This window comes from Muscardinus avellanarius (genome assembly GCF_963383645.1).
Source record: "Muscardinus avellanarius genome assembly, chromosome: 2".
Lineage (NCBI taxonomy): Eukaryota > Metazoa > Chordata > Mammalia > Rodentia > Gliridae > Muscardinus > Muscardinus avellanarius.
The window spans coordinates 148,441,021-148,462,766 of NC_137787.1; the positions used below are offsets into that span (position 1 = coordinate 148,441,021).

General features: G+C 40.4%; 2 protein-coding genes across 4 annotated transcripts in view; both read right to left on the reverse strand.

Moving 5' to 3' along the window:
• Positions 1 to 579: 579 nt before the first annotated feature.
• DGKH (diacylglycerol kinase eta) overlaps positions 580 to 21,746 on the reverse strand; it is a gene marked incomplete at both ends in the record, with an annotated part of 206,455 nt that continues 185,288 nt past the window's right edge. For 2 of the 3 annotated variants that reach the window (XM_080689759.1, XM_080689760.1), the window contains 6 exons: positions 617 to 669; positions 9,180 to 9,288; positions 9,622 to 9,741; positions 13,490 to 13,582; positions 18,748 to 18,853; positions 20,882 to 21,045. In XM_080689759.1, the coding sequence (XP_080545885.1) occupies positions 617 to 669; positions 9,180 to 9,288; positions 9,622 to 9,741; positions 13,490 to 13,582; positions 18,748 to 18,853; positions 20,882 to 21,045 (645 nt within the window). Of the gene's footprint in view, positions 670 to 7,626; positions 7,758 to 9,179; positions 9,289 to 9,621; positions 9,742 to 13,489; positions 13,583 to 18,747; positions 18,854 to 20,881; positions 21,046 to 21,746 lie in introns of all 3 variants that reach the window. The other variant, XM_080689758.1, reaches the window with a different exon arrangement.
• On the reverse strand, positions 15,190 to 17,796 carry LOC308259031 (serine/threonine-protein phosphatase 6 regulatory subunit 1-like; the record flags this gene model as incomplete). The annotated part of the gene is made up of 1 exon (XM_080689761.1): positions 15,190 to 17,796. The coding sequence occupies one exon, from the start codon at positions 17,794 to 17,796 to the stop codon at positions 15,190 to 15,192; it is 2,607 nt and encodes an 868-aa protein (XP_080545887.1).

A 21,746-nucleotide genomic window follows, 5' to 3' on the forward strand; every position in this document is an offset into this window, starting at 1 on the left:
GAACACCGTGCATTAAGATTTGCATTATTCATAGTATTTGATGGGTTGATTTAACCATATTCTTTGACGAGTGACTGCTGGGTACCTGAGGTGATACCAGTCTAACATTCAAAACGCAACATAATTTATACTTTAGTCTCCTAACCAATGATTGTAAGGAAGAAGTCAATGCCTCCAAAATGAAACTTAAGAAGTTTTAGCCACATACTGTTATGAGGCTGCACAGTAAGAACCTTCTATTAGACCAGATCTAAGGGTGGAAAGATGAGCAATTCCACCTTTCAGACAATACAATCATCTCAAAATCCTCCTACTTCTTTTTTCTTTTTTACTGTTGTGAGCATATTTGAACATGCCAGGTTCGCACAACAAGAAAATGGCTTTGTGGAATGTATTTTTTGGCACAAAAATATTTTCTAATACCTCAAATCAACATTTCACCAACGGCACAATATCAAGCCATAGAGGTGCTTCAGTGGTGCTTACTTATGTATGCAGAAAACTACAAGAACAGCCAATTGTTCCCAAGAACTGTGTATTAAGTAGCAATTACTTCTCTTCCAAGGAATAGCACCAATATTACACCTCAGCCTGGGGAGTGCTCCTTCCAAGCTCCTTAATTCCCTGGAGAATTCGCTTCATATGGCCCACTTTCGGTATCCCCAGGTCCTAAAAGAAAAGAAAAAGAAAAAAACAAAGAAAAAAGAAAAAGAGAAAAAGGAGAAAGAAAGAAAGAAAGAAAGGAGTTAAAGAAGATAAAGATAAAAAACATTTATTAATAATAGAAAACTGTAGATTCAGATTCAATTTTCTTTCTTTTTTATTGTTTATACTGGGAATAGAACCCTTCTAACTCTGGGCTACACTCCCAGACCTATTTTTTTAAAAAATATTTTTATTTGGAAACAGGGTCTCTTAAGCCAGAGAGGCTGGCTTTGAACCAGCGTGATCCCGTCTCCGCCTCCTAAGCACGGGGATTACAAGCGTGTGCCACCACGTCCAGCCAGATTCAATTTTTAACCAGCATGTAACATAATTGCATTCAGGCCATATATTTTAGTTTATATTTAATGATTTAGTGATAGCTAGAAAAAAATAAGTTACTAAAACAAAAATAACATAACATTGAAAAATTAACAATTGGTTAAAAAAGTAACCTATATTAACTACTCTTAATTGTATTTTTATAAATTATGTACATAGGGGCAGTTCTTCAAGAGACAAAACTAATATTTCCTCTTTACTTTTCTTTTTTTTTTAAAAAAAAAAATAGGTACGTTTACGCCAGGCATGGTGGCACACGCTTGTAATCCCTGCGCTTGGGAGGCAGAGACAGGAGGATCGCTCAGGTTCGAAGCCAACCTTGCCGGCTTACGTGATCCTGTTTCCAAGTAAAATATAAAATAGGTCTGGGAGTGTAGCCTGTAGGTGGAAGGATTCCATCCCTAGTACCACACACACAAAAAAAGGGTACTTTTGGGGTATCTGGGACATTTAGTTTGCTTTTTGTTGTTATTGTTTTGAGACAGGGTCTATGTTGCTCAGGCTGGCCTTAAACTTCAGAGCTCAAGGGATCCTCCTGCCTCAATGTCCCTAGAGCTGAGACTACAGGTATGAACTACTGCAGCCAGATCATTTGCTAAAATATTAAATTTTAAAGTAAAGCCTAGTCCTAGAGCAAGACAACAGTGCCCGCTACCTTATTTAGAATGTAAATAATATGCAGTTGCATTAGGAGTCTTTGGTTTGAGTGGAATATCTAAATATTCTTTGTACATGTATGTAAACAATGACTTAAACATAGATATCTGTTGGTTGATTCTTTTCCTCAAAACAATATTGGTTCTATATTCCCAGGATTCTTTTTTTCCTTTTTTAAGAACTATCTTTCTGTAAGTGTCAAGGATTTGCTATTTATCTTGCAGATATGGATGACTATTGTTACATGTGTATAGCAGGCACTTGGAAAATACTTGTAGAAATGAATGGAACTCATTCTAGAGAGCCATAGCACCCACTATCTGCAAAACTGTGAGAATGAGTTTAGACCTCTAAATTCTTCCATTTCTTTAAGTGTGATGCATAATTAGTTTGCTACTGTGTGAGGTCAAACTACTTCTTCAAAAAATAGCATAAAATATTTGAAAATTTGTAAAAATGATGACTTGCAAAGCAACCTAAAAAGACAAAACAACAAGACCAAAACACCAGGGTAATAAGACATTAGATTGTTGCTTGCCAGAAAAGATAAAGATTCCAAATACCCACTGTTAGATATAGAGTGCCCCCCTGAGGCGATCATGTATTAAGTTCAGGGTTAACATAACATATATTTATCTGGGTGATGGCCAGAGCTCATAGGTGTAGCTGGAGGTGGGTCCCTGGGGGTGTGGCCTTGGGGATTGTGTTAAGAGTCTTGAATTCCTTACTTGCTTGTTCTTTCTTGTTTCCAGCCTCCATTATGTGAGGCGCAAAACCCTTGCGCTCTCCCTCCAATTCCTGCCACCATGCCCTGAGATCTGCAGTCCCTGATGTCACGTGGACTGAACCCAAAAATCTCCAAGAAAACCATGAACAAATAAATCTTCCTTTCTCTAAGCTGTATGGTCAGTCCTTGGATTATAGCAGTTAGAATGCTTACTGAGACATCCACCCTGTTTTATAACTTAGAACTGCAAAAAGCTTATCTTTAAGCTTTTAAATAAAGAGACACAACTAGTTTAAGACATAAATAAAGAATAACACCATTCACACACTCTCTCCCTTATGTTTTATGAGGTCTTTGAGTTCTTTTGCAACAATGCTGTATCCTTCTGGAAAATATTCTTTCTAAAGCCAGTGATATTCTCAAGTGTGAGATAATTCCAATGTAACTTTTTAAATTTTTTTATTTTTTATTTTTTTGGTGGTATTGGGGTTCCTGGAAACCCTTCTACTTCCGGCTACACTCCCAGACCTACTTTTTATATTTTTATTTGGAAACAGGGCCTCCTAAGCCAGTGCGGCTGGCTTTGAACCTGTGCGATCCTCCTGTCTCCGCCTCCCAAGCGCAGGGATTACAAGCGTGCGCCACCACGCCCGGCCAATGTAACTTTTTAAAAATCATATTTAACTGACCTAGAAAAATATTTTCGCATATGATACCACCAGGGTATCCAAAATTAGCCCTAAGATGACTATATATTTCCTGGGCATGTGAAAATATCAAACTTAAGAGCAAGTCCAAATCCTAGAGAAAGATACCAGTGCCTACTATCTAAATTTAGCATGTAAATCATTTACAGTGACATGTAGATTCTTTTATTTGAGCAAAATATATAGGTATTCTTTATACTCTGTGATATTATAGGTATCTGCTTAAAAACATATTTAAATACTAAATACTTTATTTTAGACCATATATACATTTGTATTCTCCAGAATAAAAATTTGTTTAGAGGAAGTAGACCCTACTCATAATTACTCTCTTGATATACTGAGATTAATGTTTTCTATAATAAAGTATAGTCAAATTAATTTCTTAGCTATATTTTCTTTAGTTTGCATTTAGTAATTTTATGTTATCTAGGAGCTATACTATGATAAAATTATGCAGTGACATTAGTTATAGTTTTCTATCATATATCATATATTTTTATCATATATCATCATGATATTTATTTTTATCATATTCTTTTCTACTAGTCTTTCTATTCTTCTGATGAATATGCCTAACTTTGCCAAGGCTTTGTAGATATTCAGTTATCTTTCCATATCTATGCGCAACTTTTCAAACAGAAAAAAATAAAATGAGACAAAACCCTTCTTCAACTATGTCTATGCCATTTTCTCTGATGTCCCTCCCTCTTTACTACTGGGTCATAGACGAAAAAACATTATAGTAGTTTGTTTCTTCATTTGCTAAAGCACATTGGAAATGTTTTCCCTTTCTCAACTTTAATTAATTGATTGATTGATTAATTCACTAATTTATTTATTATGGTACTAGGAATCACCCAGGGCCTTGTGAATGCTAGGGAAGCACTCTACCACTGAGCAACATTGCCAGTCCCCGTATGTAGCTTCAGGCCATCAAAAGAGGTTGCCTCAAGGTGAGAAAACATTTCGAATTTTTAAGTAAGGCCAAGATGGATGGCGTATAACCTAGTGAGGCCCCAGAGATTTTACAGGAAGTTGAATAAGTAGGAAGAACCTCACAGGCTGCCCTAAACATATGGGTCTTTGTTCAAATGGGAGGTCAATGAAAAGTTTTAAGCAAAAAAGTGATATACTTGATTGATGATGTTAAAATATCACTATGATGGCACTGTGGATAATGGACTGGAGAGACAGGGGCACAGGAGAAAAGTCAATTAGAAAGCTATCAACCTTCCACAAGTAAGGTGTGATCCTTAATGTAGAGGAGGAGTGTGGAAAGGAGATTAGAGCAAAAAACGGAGACTAGAATCAAGAGGCTTGATGGGTTGGGGAAATGAATAAGGTGTTAAATGGGACTCTGGGGTTTTCTGTCTCCCATACCTGGAGTGACAGAGGCATGGTTTACTACTGAGCACTGGAGAAGGGGCAGAACAGGAATGGGATAGGAGATCAAGTCTGTTTTGGCCATGTTCAGATTATATTGACACCCAAGTATCAAGTAGATAGCTAGCGACACAATCCTGAAATTCACAAACGAGGTTAGGCAGGGCCAGAGAGGTGACTTGTGGGCCACTGATATATTCACAAGTAGTATTTAAAGCAATGAGTTTGGATGTGATGATCCAGGGTATATAGACAGTTAGAGGCTGTTCTGAAGAATCTGCTCTTCCTGACAGCCACCATCAGAGAAGCAAGGAGCAACTACTCTCTAGCTTCATGGTTTGTGCTACAGAAATCTCTTTCTGTAAAACTGTCCTTTTCCCACCCCACACCCTGCTTTAGAACCAACAGAATTCAAAAAGACAATGTCAATACAGATTTCTAAAAGAAAAGTTTCAAGGGAGAGGATGTAATTTGCATTAAGAATAAAAAACAATAATAAATCCACAAGTGAGTCAAAGAAAGGGAAGAGCTCATTTGGTTCTTCTTGAGGATAGCAAGAAAACCACTTCAAGAGCTTTGAAGAGGCCGGGGAATTATGTTTTTATTTTAACTCAAATTTTAGTCTATCTTTTTGTTCTAAATTAATGTCAAATAAGTTTTTACTAGGTGTTGTCTTAAAACTGCTGATTTTTGTAAATCAATTTCTGAACTCTCAATTTGGCTCAGTAAAATGTTTTTAGAAAGAAAAATAAAAATGAAATAGAATAACAATAACCCCCTCAAAACATAAAAAAACTACAGAGAAAGTTTACTAAAAGAATTTTTTTTTGTGTGTGTGGGTTTGGGGATGGAACCCAGGGGCATCTGACCTCCGAGATACACCCCCCGCCCTATTTTTTTTTTTATTCTTTATTTTGAAACCAGGTCTCACTGAGCTGCAGAGGGCCTCACTAAGTATCTGAGGCTGTCCGCGAACCACGATCCTCTGGTCTCAGCCCCCCGAATTCTGGGATTACAAGCCTGCACCACCACGCCTGACTACTAAAAGAATTCTTAACCATCTCCTTTCTGAGTTTATCTTTTCCTTGACCAATTCCTATTACCCTAAGTTCTCCAAAAGTATGTATAAGTTCTGTTTTGTCATTCTGCAAATATTTGCTTTGTTTAGTATGTTGTGTGTGTTTATATGTTTGTATGTATAACATTTATAAACATATGTATTGCCGGGCGTGATGGCGCATGCTTGTAATCTTAGCATTTGGGAGATTGAGACAGGAGGATCGTGGTTCGAGGACAGCCTCAGCGACTTAGTGAGCCCTCTGCAACTTGGTGAGACCCTGTTTCAAAACAAAGAATAAAAAGTAGGGCTGGGGGTGTGGCTCAGAGGTAGAACGACCCTGGGTTCCATTCCCTGTACTGAAAAAAAAATAATAAAAATAAACATATTTATTTATATAACACACATATAAATATACTCATGTGTATTTTATATACTTATACACACAATGTTAGGGTGTATTCTTATTCAAGGCCAATGAGACAGATACCAGTTAGAGAAACTAGCATAACATATTAGTTTATTGAGCAGCTAAACAATAAATGTTGTAACCTGCCAAGGATTAAAATAGCAACTACACAACTATGTTGATATAAAGATCCCCTACATTCATTTTTTATGTGTGTGTATTTGCACTTATTTCAGGGTTTGAAGTTAACCTTTGTTTCATGAACTCTTAACACTGTCTACTTTGCTTTTTTCCAGAGTTAGGATTCTCTACCAAGTAATTAATTATCTATTATATTGTTATTATTCTAGCTAAAGATGTCTAGATATAAAATGGTTCCCTTTTGATGTGCTAACATACTGTATGACTACTCATTAAATAGCTACATAGTTTTATTTATTTTGTGCAGTGGGGGGAATTACTGGGGATTGACCCCAGAAGCATTCTACCTCTGAGATACATCCCTAGCCCTATTTAATTTTTCATTTTGAAAGGGGGTTTCAGTAAGTTACAGAGGGTCTCACTAAGTTGCTGAGTCTGGTCCTGAACCTCCAATATTCCTGCCTCAGCCTCCCAAATTCTGGAATTAGACATGTGTCACCACACTGAGCAAGATCTATACTTTATATAATCTATTATTTGTTCAAAGACTTCTACTAACTTACATATATGAAGGCACAACAGTTAATGAGTGTGTTGGGAATTCACTGCCAGAAGGCTAAGCATTAGAGAACCTGGTCTAGAGGAAAGGGATCCCTCTGATAATGTTACTTATTGTAGTTTAAAAATGGCAGTGTGTGGTCAGAAAACACAACACGATGAAATACTACTCCTAATCCTTAGGCAGAAATAATAGGGCACTTTGTTTCTACTGTTGACTCTCCATACAAAGAATAAAGGGGATTGCTGCAGGTCATCAATGATTTTTTCCCCCATGTATAAATGGCAAATAGGTTCTGAGCTGCTGCTTTCTAGCAAAAGTTAGATATAATTTCTGCTTTATTTATTAAAGAAAGTAATAAATTTCTTTTTGAGAATTACAGAATATTAACAGTGTCAAAAAAATGAATTAACTGATTTAGTTGTTCATGTGACCTATGAAAGGTCCATTTAGAAACACAACAAAATCCAAGGACTCTAAGTGGCCAATGTTGTCTTTCAGAGAGTTCCATTGAATAAAAAGGCTTTGTTATTGATATTTTAAATGAATTTTTAGTTGTTAATTTTATATTAGATTTTACGTAGTCTTTTCCATCAACTGCTGTTTCCATACTGATCCAACACATAGATGATGGAAAAACATGACCCATTTGGAAATATTAGCACAGGGACATTCACGCCAATGGATGCAGAGAATTACTAAGTTCATGCTACACATTAGCTATAGTAGTCAAAAATGATTTTGACAGGAAAATATTGCTGACATTCTTGTTTAGAAAGCACACAAGAAACTCAGACCACAGGACAGTGAATGTTAGATTATTGCACATTTGCATAACACAAGCCAAGCTGAAAAGCACAAAATTCAAGAGGCACAGGAGGGAGGAGTCTGTTTTGCAAGAAACTTTTTAAGAGCAGAAGAGTAGCACAAAGGAAATACCTTAAGATCTCGCCTTTCCAGATGCAAAAGTTCAGCCCCTCTGATGTCATGACGGATGAAGATTTCTTTGTACTCTCCCAAATTGAGCAGATCCAGCCAAGCAGCAACTTCCTCAGTGCCCCATTTCTGAACTACCAAAGTTAAGAGCAAAACCCCCTTAATTCCTACATGCTCAAGGCATTACAAAGCAAAGGTTGGCCAAAGGAGATGCAAAACAGTGCAGCAGCAGAGCTAGCAAAGGAAAGGTGTCGCTTCAACAAAACGATAGTTCCATTTTTTTCCCCCATGCAAGTCAGAATATCAATCAGCACAAGGATCTGACTATACAAAGAAATTTGCGACCATGCACCCATGCCTGTATTTTTTGTTCAATTTCCTTATTATTGCTACCCAGCTACACAATATACATAAAATTTTTATTTTGCATCATTTCGATCAGTGGTGCAAAGCCTGAATAGAAGCTCAGGTGATTTTCTTAAGACAGCGAATGAAATGGTTGTAGTCAGAAATGAGCTACAAATGCTAGTTAGAATTTAAAATCTGATAAGGGTACTCAAATTTATGTACTTTTCTGCTCAAGGTCTTTCTGATTTCAAGTGCTGCCTTTATTGAAGCTACAGCTATTGATAATTACAGCAACAAATGTGCTGTTAAGTCAATTTAATGTCATTTTAAAACTCTGTCAGTAGTGCTAAGATTATTGGATTATGTTATTTTAGTATGTATAATCACTCTCGTATGCATTTATTCAACGTTGATTAATTTAATAAAAGCCTACTTATTTGCTCTATTTTACTATTAAATGCCCTTCTATAGCTAATCCATAATTATCATAAATAGTGTTTTATATAACTTAAAAATGAGATAGCTAATGAAGAATTTAAAACTCTATCATTTAACGATTGATGAAATTATTTGGTTATAAAAGACAACAATCATACACAGAACTTGATATAGCAGTAAACCTAATCTTTAAGGAAAGGTGGAAAGGGCGCGAAAAAAAATAGCAGCACAGAGGGGTTTAATCTTTGCTTGTAAATGCAAGTGTCACAGCAGATGGCCATTAGCAAGGGGTTGAAAAGGTGTCCTTAAAACAGGAGAAATAAAAGATATAATTTTAGCAGGAAAACATTTTTAGCAAATTTAGGAGTAAACCAAATAAGTGTCTATGTTCCATTTATCAAAGTGATCTTGGTTTTGAATTTTGAAGAAGAAAAGCAAGTTACACACTCATACTTTGGCTTGCTGTTGAGAAAGATAAAGATTCATCTGAACAGATACAAGGACATACATCAAACAAAGGAGAAGCAAGTTAGCAAGCACCTCATTTTCTTCTGGCCTTTTTAACTACACCTTCTGACTGTCCTTTGACACATTCTACTTATTTTTAAATGAAAAAATTCCACTATTTTAACAAATTTGAAGTGTACCATTCAACGATATTTAGTACACCTATAATGTTGGGCAACTCTTGCCCCTATCTAGCTCCAGAACATTTTAACCACCTCAGTGATATCACCAGTGAGCTGTTGCCCATTGTGTGGACCACCTACCAGGTTGTGAACTTGTCTTCTGTTTCTGAATCTTTTCCTTTTTAAACTTTGGCACTATACGAAATACTGTGCTTCTATTGTTTCTTTTAGTGCAATCCATAGGAGGCTCCTGTTCAAAGCAAGAAAATAAGAAATGGTTTTAGGATATTAAGGAAAACCTATTCTGTTAATAGAGATGATATAGGACCAGTTTATAAACACTAAACATTGCAGAACAGTAGTGACTTCTTTACAAAATTAATGCCATAGTGTTTTACTGAAAATGTACTGATTCCCATAAAATGCCTGTGTTCACAATGCCTTTACTCCCTTGTTTAAGAATAGTACATTTAAAAGTAGTATCTGAAATTTATTTTTCCCCTAAATATATTTTTCAAAGGTAAGTTCACATTGGACTGTCATAAGGTCTATATTCACAAGAAACAGACTGAGTTTTACATACCTCATCCTCATTGGGGTGTAAGATATAATAAAGCCAGGGGATCTCTGTTAATTTCTGTAACTCCACCTCCACAGAGTGTAAGGCACTGGATACCCGCTCTTCGTGTGGAGATTCCAGCTGCTATTTACCAGTAGATTAAAAGTGAAACAAAGTAAGACTCAGTAGTACTCCAAATAAAACAACTATTTTACTTTTAAGAAGAATATCTTGACTTATTATTATGTTTTTCTTTTCTTTCTTTTTAAATGTTTTGGTGGGATTTTAACCCAGAGGTAAGTCTACCTCTGAGTTATGTCCCCAGTCCTATTCATTTTTAAAAAAATTTTTAAATATTTATTTATTTATTTATTTATTTATTTATTTAGTGAGTCTGGGGATGGAACTCAGAGGCATTTAACCTCTGAGCTACACCCCCTGCCCAATTTTTTATTCTTTATTTTGAAACTGGGTCTCACTGAGTTGCAGAGGGCCTCACTAAGTAGCTGAGGCTGTCCGTGAACCACGATCCTCGGGTCTAGTGTCCCAAATGCTGGGATTACAAGAGTGCGCCACCACGCCCAGCTTTCATTTTTTATTTTAAAACAGGGTCTAAGTTGTTGAGGGATGCTCTAAGTTATTGAAGCTGTCTTTGAACTTGTGATTCTCCTATTTTAGCCTCCCCAAGTAATGGGATTGTAGGCATAAGCAACTATGTCCAGCTTATACTATACTAGTTTTTTTTTTTAATTAAGAGAATATCTAAAATGAGCTGGAAGCAATAGTACATGGCTATAATCCCAATACTTGGGAGGCTGAGACAAGAGAATCAGCGCTTCACAGCCAGCCTTAGCAACTTAGTGAGACCCTGTTTCAAAATAAAAAATAAAATAGGACTGGGGGTGACCTCAGAGGTAGATTGCCTCTGGGTCCAACTTCTAGTATAAATAAATGAATAAATAAATAAATTTGGACAAATTATATTTTCATCTTAAAATTGTTGCATAGATTTATTCTAATTCTTGATTCCCAAAGATGATATATGTAGATAATGTAACTTTAATAATTTCATAAAAAGTATTGCTTAAGCCGGGCGTGGTGGCTCACACTTGTAATCCCAGCATTTGGGAGGCTGAGACAGGAGGATCACAGTTCACAGAGAGCCTCAGCTACTTAGTGAGGCCCTCTGCAACTCAGTGAGACCCTGTTTCAAAATAAAGAATAAAAAATTGGGCAGGGGGTGTAGCTCGGAGGTTGAATGCCCCTGGGTTCCATCCCCAGATCTGCAAAAAGATAAAAACAAAGAAAAAGTATTGCTTATAGTGATTCTTCTAGGTAGGCCCCTTCCTCTTTGTCTTTTATTCTTCCCTCTCTCCCTTCTTTTCTCCATAGCATCTACCTACTCATTCATCATGCATGTACTAGTGAGCTGATTTGTTATTCTTTTGTACAAAAGAAGAGTTTGGGGCAGAAATAAGAATTTTGAGTACATGAACAAAAAATATTTTAAAATTGGTCATAAACCTGTCATATAAAAAGAAATGCACAAAATTTTCCTGGAAAATTAAAAGAGTAAGTTTAAGGAAAATAACCAGAAAGATTTATGATGAAAAGCTATTGTAACGCCGGGCGTGGTGGCGCACGCTTGTAATCCCCGCGCTTGAGAGGCGGAGACAGGAGGATGGCGCAGGTTCGAAGCCAGCTGCGCGTGCTGGCTTAGGGGACCCTGTTTCCAAATAAAAATATAAAAAGTAAGTAGGTCTGGGAGTGTAGCCTGGAGGTAGAAGGGCTTCCAGGAACCCCAGTACCACCAAAAAAAAAACAAAAACAAAAACAAACAAAAAAAAAAACAAAAAAAAAACCGAAGAAGAAGAAGAAGAAAAGCTATTGTAAAAATTAGAACAAAACAAAAACCTAGGGTGTTAATGACCTGGAATTGGATTTAGATACTTTGAAGATAATGAAGATAATTTAAATGGGTACCTGTTATTCACAATAACTCATTCAAACAGCTATTAAAATGAATTTACAAGTCCAATAAATGACAATACATGAAATAAACAAAACTGGAAGGCTGTTGACTGGATTCTAGTCCTGGCCTCATTACTAACTGTTCAATCAAAGGAAGGCAAATTGATTGTAGGAGCCTTGCTTTCCTCTTCCAAAAATAGCACAATGCTACTACATTATTTCTGAGGTCTCTTCCAGTGAATCAATACTTCTACAAATTACTTTGAGACTGTAGAGAACCTTTAAAATTATTCACAGAATTTTAGAACTAAAGTTCAGAGAGAATGTTACTATTTATTATTTCTTAGTTGTCGCCCCCCCCCATATTATTCAAGGTGTTTACCTTTTCTAGTACTCACAGAAAATTAAAAGTGAAGGAGGAGTATCCTTCCATCTTAACCTAACACAATTGATAAATTTAAAAATAGCACAAAGAAGAAACTTTTGGTTTATAGGACAAAGTTATATGTCAAGTTCTTGCCAGAAATAATCTTAAGTGTAATTTGAATAACACAAAAATATATATATTCTCAATACAAAAAGTCACAGCTCACAGGGTTTCCTAAAGAACTTATTTTAGAAAAGCAATAGAAAATTCTGGCTAACAATAGTCGCGCCGCCGGGCATGGTGGCACACGCTTGTAATCCCCGCGCTTGGGAGGCGGAGACAGGAGGATCATGCAGGTTCAAAGCCAGCTGCTCTGGCTTATGAGACCCTGCTTCCAAATAAAAAAGTATACAAATAGGTACTGGGAGAGTGTAGCCCAGAGGTAGAAGGGTTTCCGGGAACCCCAGTACCACCAACCCCCCCCCCCAAAACAACAAAAAAAACAACAGAAGTGCCAAAAATAGTCAAGAAGTCTCTACTATCAAGAGATAGCCAATGTTTCTGTTTTTCTGTATGGCCATAGTAGAGACAGCCACTCCCTCTTGTCCTGCAGATGCTATCTCTCAGTTTTCTGAGGAGGTGACAGGGACAGTGGCTTTCATAAACCCCCAACACTGGCGCTTTTGTGAGCCATGATCAACCAGAAGTTCCAAGCCCAATAACTTGCTAGCTGGCTAGGTTGTGTAATACACCTCCCATTCATTCACCCACTAGGCCTAGTACTATCATGGTAATGATTTTGGCTTTGATTAGATGTGTATTTGTCCATAGATAAGATTATTGTCAAATGAAAGGCTTTGGGATCACTCACCACCTTTCAATTGATTAGAATGGTTACAAAGAAGAAAGTTAAGTTAGGCCTTTCACATGGCAGCAGCATGTGTATATGCCTCAACAGAACCCTAGGTGGCGACAAGATCCACTATGCAAAACTCAAAACGAGGTACTTTTAAAGAAAGACCAACTCTGGTTTAGAGTTTATGCTTGAAGTCTGTGGACTGTCTCAAAATCAGACTTGTATTAACTTGACTTCTAGAACCAAACTAAGTTAACTAGGGATAGTTCTCCTAATTTAGCTCTTGAAGCACTACATAGAAGGTGTTCATTTTCTATAAGCCATTCTGGAGGACCATATCAATAGTATTTCAAATGTTAACTCAGGAAACAAAACCAATTATTCATTTTATTTTAATTATTATTTTTGCCATAAGGAGTACCCCAAGAAGGTCTACTACACTTTATAAAGCTCAGGTCTCTCAAAGTTGATTGGGTAAAGTAAGATGCAGGATGACACCTATAAGAGGAAACCTCTACTCCTGTCAGCCTGAATCGTAACTCCCAACTTTATCCCTGCAAAAGCCTGGCACAAAGAAAAGTCCAAGTATAGAGACTTGAGGGCTGTTCCTGCTGAGGATCTGCTGAATGCATGTTCCCTAATAGAGGTAAGGCCTATATGTTTACTTCACGATGTTATCAATCACTTCTTTTCCTTACCAAAGGAACCCTGCCAACTAGCAAAGATTCGGTTTCATTATATAGCGCCTTCACATTGATGGCTATTTCAGTGGCAGTATCTCTTGTAAGACTCTAGAAAAGAAGAATATCAAAGACACATATTTCTACATTAAACTAGGATTTCATCACCAGTAAATACTTTAAATCGATTTATATTCACATTGCAAATAATTGTTTAAATGTATTATAACTGCAAAATTTTGAACTCACATTTGTTAGTATGATTATATCTCCTAACTGATAGGTCATGAAAACAAAAGAATGCACAACTACAGCAAATCCACTCAGGAGCAGATTTCCTACCTACAGATACATATATGCTGGCACCAACACATACATATTCCCCCAAAAAACAGTTAACTGAAAGAAAATTATGTCTTGAAGGGGGGCATTATTTGATTATACAACTGACTCTTGAACAACATGAGTTTGAAGCTTGCAGGTCCACTTAAATGCAGACTTTTGGAGATTTGCAATAATTTGGAAAAAACTTGCATATGAATTGCATAGCCTAGAAATATTTTTTTAAAAAGTAAGAAAAAGGCAGGTCATGAATACACTACTTATATGTAGATAACATTCTACTTTATAATTCAGTAGCATAAAATATGCACAACCCTATTATAAAAAGTTAAAATTTGTCAAACCACATGCAAATAACCTTAGATGGCGCCACTCATAGTGGAGTGAAATGTAAATAAGTAATGGTAGTTCATACTCTAGTACTATAATAATTTCATAGCCACTTCCGGTTGATACTGTGGGCTCCAGGCTTGAGTATCCACTTAAAATGGCATGAGACACTTGAGCTCTGCCCGTTCAGCTGTCTCTCCAGTAAATTGTGTATTATAGTAAAAAAGTGGTCCCTCATGATTCTTGTTTATTTTGCATTGTACATAATACACGGAGCATACAAAATTAATTGACTTTTTTTTTAATCGTAAACTGTCTTCCTTTATATTTGCAATATGAAATAGAAGCTCCGCACGAACACACACACACTCACGCCAGCCTGAGGGAAGGAGCTGGGACAAGGCCACATGGCAGCAGGACTGGGACCCCCAGGCCCTTGGGCACAGGGGGTCCAGCCAACCCGAATCAGGGCCCCTGGGGATGTTGCCAGGGAGGCCCTGCTCCCAGGAACAAGTGCCTGGGTGAAAGTGCAGGGCCTGGATGAAGGCACAGTGCCATCTGGGCCCTTGACTCCTTCCCGGCTTCCCCCCCAAGGTGGACCTGAGCTGAAAGGCTGGATGTAGGTGTCGGACTAGGGCTGGAAGGGCGCAAAGGCAGCGGCCTCAGGACCCCAGCGCCAGCTAGCCCTCAACAGGACAGGCAGGAAGGTTGTGCTTCGGAACCACTGGCCAATGCGGCGTCCTGGCTTCCTTTCTCTCCTTCCTCAATATATATATATATATATAATATATAATATATCTCTCTCTCTCTCTTTCTCTTTCTTTCTATGTGACTCTCTATTTTTATTCTAGGAGACAAAGCTCCGTAATTTCTTTTCTCAGTGCAAATGGGGGTGGGTAGGGGCCTGTTTCCCTGGCACCAGCCTCCTGGGAGTCCAGACAATGGGAGGGACAGGGTGATAGGATCTGGGGGATGTCATGGGACCCACCCTGCCCATGGGGTCCATGGGGAGGACGGATCATCTGGCCACCACCACCACCAGACAACTACTGGGAGCTGGGGGAGATGGGCCCTCCAGGGGCAGAGCCGTTGGGCATCAGAGGCTCAAGGGCCTGGGCACACTGGCTTTGGGGAAGCCCCGAGGGGTCTGGGCTCTTTTCCCCCTCCATGGTCTGTGGGGGCTGGGCCCCAGAGGCTGGGATAGAGGTAGAGGGGTCTCTGGTTGCACTGTCCATGGAGCTGGGGGCGGAGCACATCCCGTGCAAGGTGGCCTGGAGGTCCTCGACACTAACCAAGGCCTGGCAAGGGGCAGAGGTCTCCGCTACTTTGCTGCCATCTGTGGCTTCCTGAGGTGCTGAGGGGAACTTGGGGTCCTGAGACCTGAGCTGCAGGGCATCAAGGGCCGGAGGACTGGCCAGGCTCTGGGTGGGGGACACATCCAGGGGTCCCACAGAGGCTGGGGGCCCAGAGAGCAGCTCCTCATTCCCAGAGACTTGGGTATCCATAGGCACTGAGTCGAAGGTGGCTGTCCAGCTTGGGCTGGGTGGTTGGGGGCCAGGTCTGGAGCAGGAGGGGGGAACGACTCCTACTCGGGCTGCCTGGCCTTCACCCTCCTCCTCGTCTTCCTCCGCATCTTCCTCCTCCTCGTCCTCACTGTCTGTGCTGCCTCCACTCCGGACACCAGGGGTCTGGCCAAAGCGGACTGCCCTCAACAGCTGACTGCCCTGCCAGGCACCAAACTCTCCATCGGATTCCCCTGAGCCCTGGCCCTCATCTTCCTCCTCCTCATCATCAAACTGCTGGATGCAGTCCTTGTAGCATATCTCAAGCAGGTTGGCATTGGGATTCTCATCATCAGCACTGAGGGAGAAGGTGATATTGGCTGTCTTGTCAAAAGGTACGTTAACACTTTCTTCCTGCTCCCCAAACTCCTCATCATTAAAGCCGAAGTGGTCGATGAAGGCAAACGTCATACGTTGCATCTGGAAGTCCATAAAGGCCTGCTGCAGCACAGCCTCCTCAGGGAAGTTGAACTCCTTGAGTCGGTCATCCTCATCATCGCTAGAGGAGTGCAGGTGGTGGGTATTCACCAGATCCACAGTGTTTCTCTTGTTGGTCTCCGCCAGAGGTCCTGACACAAATGCCTCCCATCTCTCCTGCTGCTCGCCTGGCATCTTCTTTAGCAGCTGCCCCAGCTGCTCAGCATTAGGCCCCTGCTCTGCATTCTGCACCAGGGCGTTGGCCACCCATGTCAGATGGCCCATGTAGCCTTTCCTTGGACCACCACCAGACTGAACGCGGTCATTCTCCTCCCAGGATGCCAGGATTCGCTCCACCAGGCGGCAGTGCTGCAGCAGATGTTTCACGGCAGGGTTCTGGACAGGTGTCTCAGAGCTGCTATCAGGAGGGGCCCCCGAGCTCAGCATGGCACTCACACACACTTCCACTTGAGCATGCAGGAAATTGTTGAAGATGTACTGGAAGAAGAGGTCCAGCATGGTGTTGGGCACGTCCAGCACCAGGAGCTCCTCCATCAGGGCAGCATCGTTGGCACTAAGGGCACTGGCCAGGAGCTTAACCACATGTAATTGTGTGTTACCCAGTGGTGGGGCCAGGTTGCACCATGTCATCTGCAGTGACTCTAGCTGGGGAGGCTCAAGGAGGAGCTGGTGGAAGCGGCTGAGTTGTGGGCGCAAGGCATGCAGGGCACCCATGCTGGATACTGTGTTATCCAGGGCCCCCTGGGCCAGGAGCTCCAGTTGCCCATCCACACTGCTGAAGAAGTTGTTCATGGTCACAGAGTCAGACCTTGGCCTCCTGGGCTCCAGCAAGGTCAGCAGCACCTGGATCCCATTCACAATGACAGACTGGCTCTGCTCTCCCTCAAACATGTTGCTCAGAAGTTGCTCGATAGTCTCCTGCTTCTCCAGGGTAGCCAATAGCTGGTCCGGTTCTGGGCCATCCCGGCCTTGGATCATTAGGTCCCGGCTCAGGCGGATGATGTCACACAGGGACTGAGATGCGTTGGAATGTTGATTGTCATCCTTTGATGGGTGGATCTGTTCAATCAGCCGCTGGACGATCTTCTCCTCATTGAGCCAATTGAAGACATCTTGCCGCAGCTGAGGCCGTTCCACACAGGTAAGCAGGCGCAAGAGGAGATCCATGATGGCTGAGGTGCCAATGTGCCGCAGCAGCAGGTCCACAAAGTCATCCTTCTTGCGCAGGAAGGACACAAGCTGGTCTGTCTTGCGGTTGATGAGGATGCCCATAACCTTGCTAAAGAAGCTGGCAAGCAGTGGGTTGAGGGTACCACTGCTCTGCAGGAAACCATAGAGCCGGTTCAGGAGGGATTCGTCTGCACCCAGAGCATCATTGATTAGGGGCACATCTGAGGTCAGGATCTCACAAGCCATGCTGGGGTACTTATAGCGCAGCCGCTCCTCGCAGCTGTCTGGAGGTTCCTGGGTGACCCAGGCCACCATAGCCTGCAGGTGTGTGGGCTGTAGCAGGAAGTCCAGCAGCTTGCGGTTCACCACCTTGCACTCCTGTATCACATCCTCCTCATCCAGTAGCTCCGACAGGCTCAGGTCCTCCCGCTCCAGCAACGTGTCCAGGTGCGAGCTTGTGTGCAGGTCAAACTTCCAAAACATGGCGCCCTGCACGGGGGGGGGGGGGGGGGGGCGGCGGCTCCTCGCACTCTGGGCTCATCGGGGCGCCCCCCCGCCCCACCGCCGGCGGCTCGGCCCCGCCGCGGGCCTGGAGTTGGGGCGGGGGCGGCGGGGCCTTAATTGACTTTTTATGCTATGGATCAACAGCAGGCTATTCGTTAAGGTTTTAGAAAGTCAAAAGTTACATGCAGATTGTCAACTGCAGAGGGAGGGTTGGTGCTCTTTACCCCCATATTGTTCAAGGGTCACCTGTAATAGTTCTATCTACTGACCTCCATTCTTAGTAGTTCCAACCAAACTGCTTTTTAGAAGGTAACTTGAGACTTAGCATTTATTCAAACATTAATTTAAGTAACTTCAACTGAATAATTACAAGAATAAAATAATGCTGTCAGATTTTTCTATTTCTTTATCATTTACCACGTCTCACATTTTAAGAAAGTTGAAAAATCGTCTTATCTACTCTATTGTTAACTTCTACAATAAAGGTTTTGCAGGAGTATCAACTTATAATTTAGTAAAACAAAATGAATTAAGGGAAATTTCAAAAATGAGTGAACATTTCTAGCAAAATGCACTCTGGTGATTTCTGGGTCTGTGCTTTATCAAGGGGAAAGAAGATTACCATCTCCTAAAAAGGGGTGGGTGGTAAGAAAAGATGGTAGCAACTAAAAGGAGAAAGATTTGAATGAAGATGGAAAGGTGGCAAGTGACTGAAAGTGAAACAGAAAAAACTGGGGAGAAGGGCAGGAATGAAAAGATGGCTGGAAAAGGAAAAAGAAGATTTAGCCACAAATTTCCTATAAGTGACTGGTAGAGGCTCATACAGACTACCTAACTTTCTTTCACAGGGCATCCAATATTATACAGTATTAAAATATATGTGCAATACTAAAAGAATCTGTGGAATGAGATTTACCATTAGATCCTCACCTCCGGGAACCTTGGGTTGGCTTTATTCAGTGCGTGTGAGCATGCATTCACAGCATGGGCCAGTTCCTGCTCCAGAAGACAGTGAATTGTGGCTGCATCACAAATCCTAAAAGCAAAAATGAAACAAATGAACAAAAAGCTTTTGGGGAGATTGCCGTGTGTGTGTGTGTGTGTGTGTGTGTGTGTGTGTGTGTGTGTGTGTGTTAGTTACTGGGGACTGAAACCAGAAGCAAGGAAGAGAAAGGAGGAAAAGTTCCATTTAGAAAATGACATAAGGTTTGCATATGAGCATGTAGGCAACACTAGTCAAATGCTTTTTGCTTCAAGCCTGGAGTGCTGGCACACCCTTGTAATCCCAGTACTTGGGAGGCTGAGACAAGAGGATTGCACAGGTTCGAAGCCAGCCTCAGCTACTTAGTGAGACCCTGTTTCCAAATAAAATATAAAATAGGTCTGGGAGTATAGCTCAGAGGTAGTAAGCTCCTGGTTCCATCCCCAGTACCACACACATACACACAAAAATGCTTTTTGCTTCTGATATTTTTGAGAAGATCTTCAATCTAGAAAGAATAGAAAGAAAACAGAAGCCCTATAAACCTGAATCAGAAGTAAAAGAAAAAAGTTTAATTTTTAAGGATTATACAATTGATAGCCAAGGCACAAAGGGATATGAAAACGAATAATCCGTGAAACTATGGAGAATAAGTAATCAGAAGAACAGAGAGGGGTAAATGTTATTCTAATTGTCAAACACTGGGAAAGAAGTAATGTTCAAATTCCTAACGGCCAACTGAAATCACCTAGCTATTTCTAAATCTGAAGTCATCAGTCCAACATGGGGCCACCTTTCTCCCTCTTCCTGTCGGACAATGGTGTGCTTTATTTATCTCTAGGGTGTCATGCAATTCTCACAATTGAGGACCTCTTATTATATCCATTTGGTAGATAAGATTTAGGTGAAGATAAAAGTTTGGTAGGTAAGATTTAGGTGACTGTGGACAAAAACGTGTCCAGTCTCTCCTCCTCTCTGAACTTTACTTTTGTTTCTAATGATTTATATGTTTTACACTCAGAACCTGCTTTTTATTTTGAAAATTTTTTGCCTATTTTTCTTTTTGTACTGGAGATTAAGTCTAGGAGCATTCTACCTCCAAACTACACCTCCAGTCCTTTTTACTTTGAAACAGGGTCTCTCTAAATTGCTGAGGGTCTTGCTATATTGCTGAGATTGGTCTTGAATCTGTGATTCTCCTGCCTCAGCTCCCCAAGTTCTGGGGTTATAGGGGTGTGCCATCACACCCAACTTTAGAACCCTTTTTTTTTGGTGGTACTGGGGTTCCTGGGAGTCCTTCTACCTCCAGGCTACACTCCCAGACCCATTTTTACATTTTTTAAAATTTGGAAACAGGGTCTCCTAAGCCAGCGCGCGTGGCTGGCTTCAAACCTGCGCGATCCTCCTGTCTCTGCCTCCCGAGCACGGGGATTACAAGCGTGTGCCACCACGCCCAGCCCGCATTTTTTTAAATTTCATTTTTTTCCATCAGAATTGATTTATGTGGCTGGGCATAGTGAGGCCCTTTGCAATTCAGTGAGACCCTTTGCAAAGTGAGGCCCTTTGCAACTCAGTGAGACCCTGTTTCAAAATAAAGAATAAAAAAATAGGGCTGAGGGTGCTGCTCGGAAGAATGCGCCTGGGTTCCATCCCCAGTACCACAAAAAGGGGAAAAAAAAAAAAAAAAACCTGGTTCTAAGATGCTTTATTTTGTTCCAAACTCTCTTTGGGAATAGGGTTAGTGTTTGGGCTTCTTTCTACAATTAATAATTAAGAAGGCCATATTGTAAGTGGGTAATATAGTATAAAGAGCATATAGAAATGGGGAATAATAAAAGGAGTACTGTGTGGTGGGGTAAGTTAATCATGGTGTCTCAAGAAGTGTAAAATATCCTGTATAAAGAACACCTGTGTGTACATGTGTGCAAAGAAAACGTGATACTGGAGAACAGCAATAATTGGTGCTCACATGAGTTAGAAAATATACCCATTTTTGATACCGCAGGCAGCTGAAACTACATATTTTTAAAAAATGGCCAAGTCTAGAGATTTCATGGTCCATACAGCAGCAGACCTGCATACCTCGTAATGAGCTCCTCTGCTGCCTGTGAGCAAAGCTGCATCTGCGACACCTCCTCCGTTGCGAGGTCGACGGCATGCTGGATGTACAAATGAGTTCGAAGAACAGGTTTCCCAGAGTCACATTTCTGTTTATCTTCCCAAGATTTCAGAGTGCTTTCAAAGGCCTATTTAAAACAGTATACATGGTGAGTGGACCTCTGAGACCCACCTAAATGTATATTTCGATACTGCATAGAAGTTTTTAGAATTATGATTGCTTTTTTGTTAACAACATAGGATTAAATCAATCACAATTGAAAAAAAAGACACTAAAGTTTCCTAATGTAGCACAACAAATAAAGAGTAATGGGATCAGTAATGATGAATATACCACTAAAAGATATTAGACTTATGCTTCAGTCTTTATTTCTTTAATTTATGCTTCAATCTTCATCATTTTATTTTACTTTACTATTTTACAAGATGGCATGAATAGTAGCAGCCTTATTTGTTAAGGGTTGAACATAATTAAAAATACATATCCTGGGAAAGAAAAATATGAAGGTAATAAAAATATCAGTGATTGCTAAGACTAGGGGGAAAGTAGGAGAGATAAATTCATGGAGCATGAGGAATTTTTAGGGCAGTGGAACGATTCTATAGGATACTGTAATTGTGGACACGTGCCACTATGCATCTGTCTAAAACCCATGGGCATACAACACAAAAAGTAAGGCAGAGGAGGATGTTAGTAATAATGTATTCCATTGGCTCATTAACTGCAACAAATGTGCCATGCTAATGCAAAATGTTAATGACGGGGAATTCCTGTGTGCAATGGGTAGAGAAAAGACATTATAGGAATAGAATTAGAATTTTCTGTTCT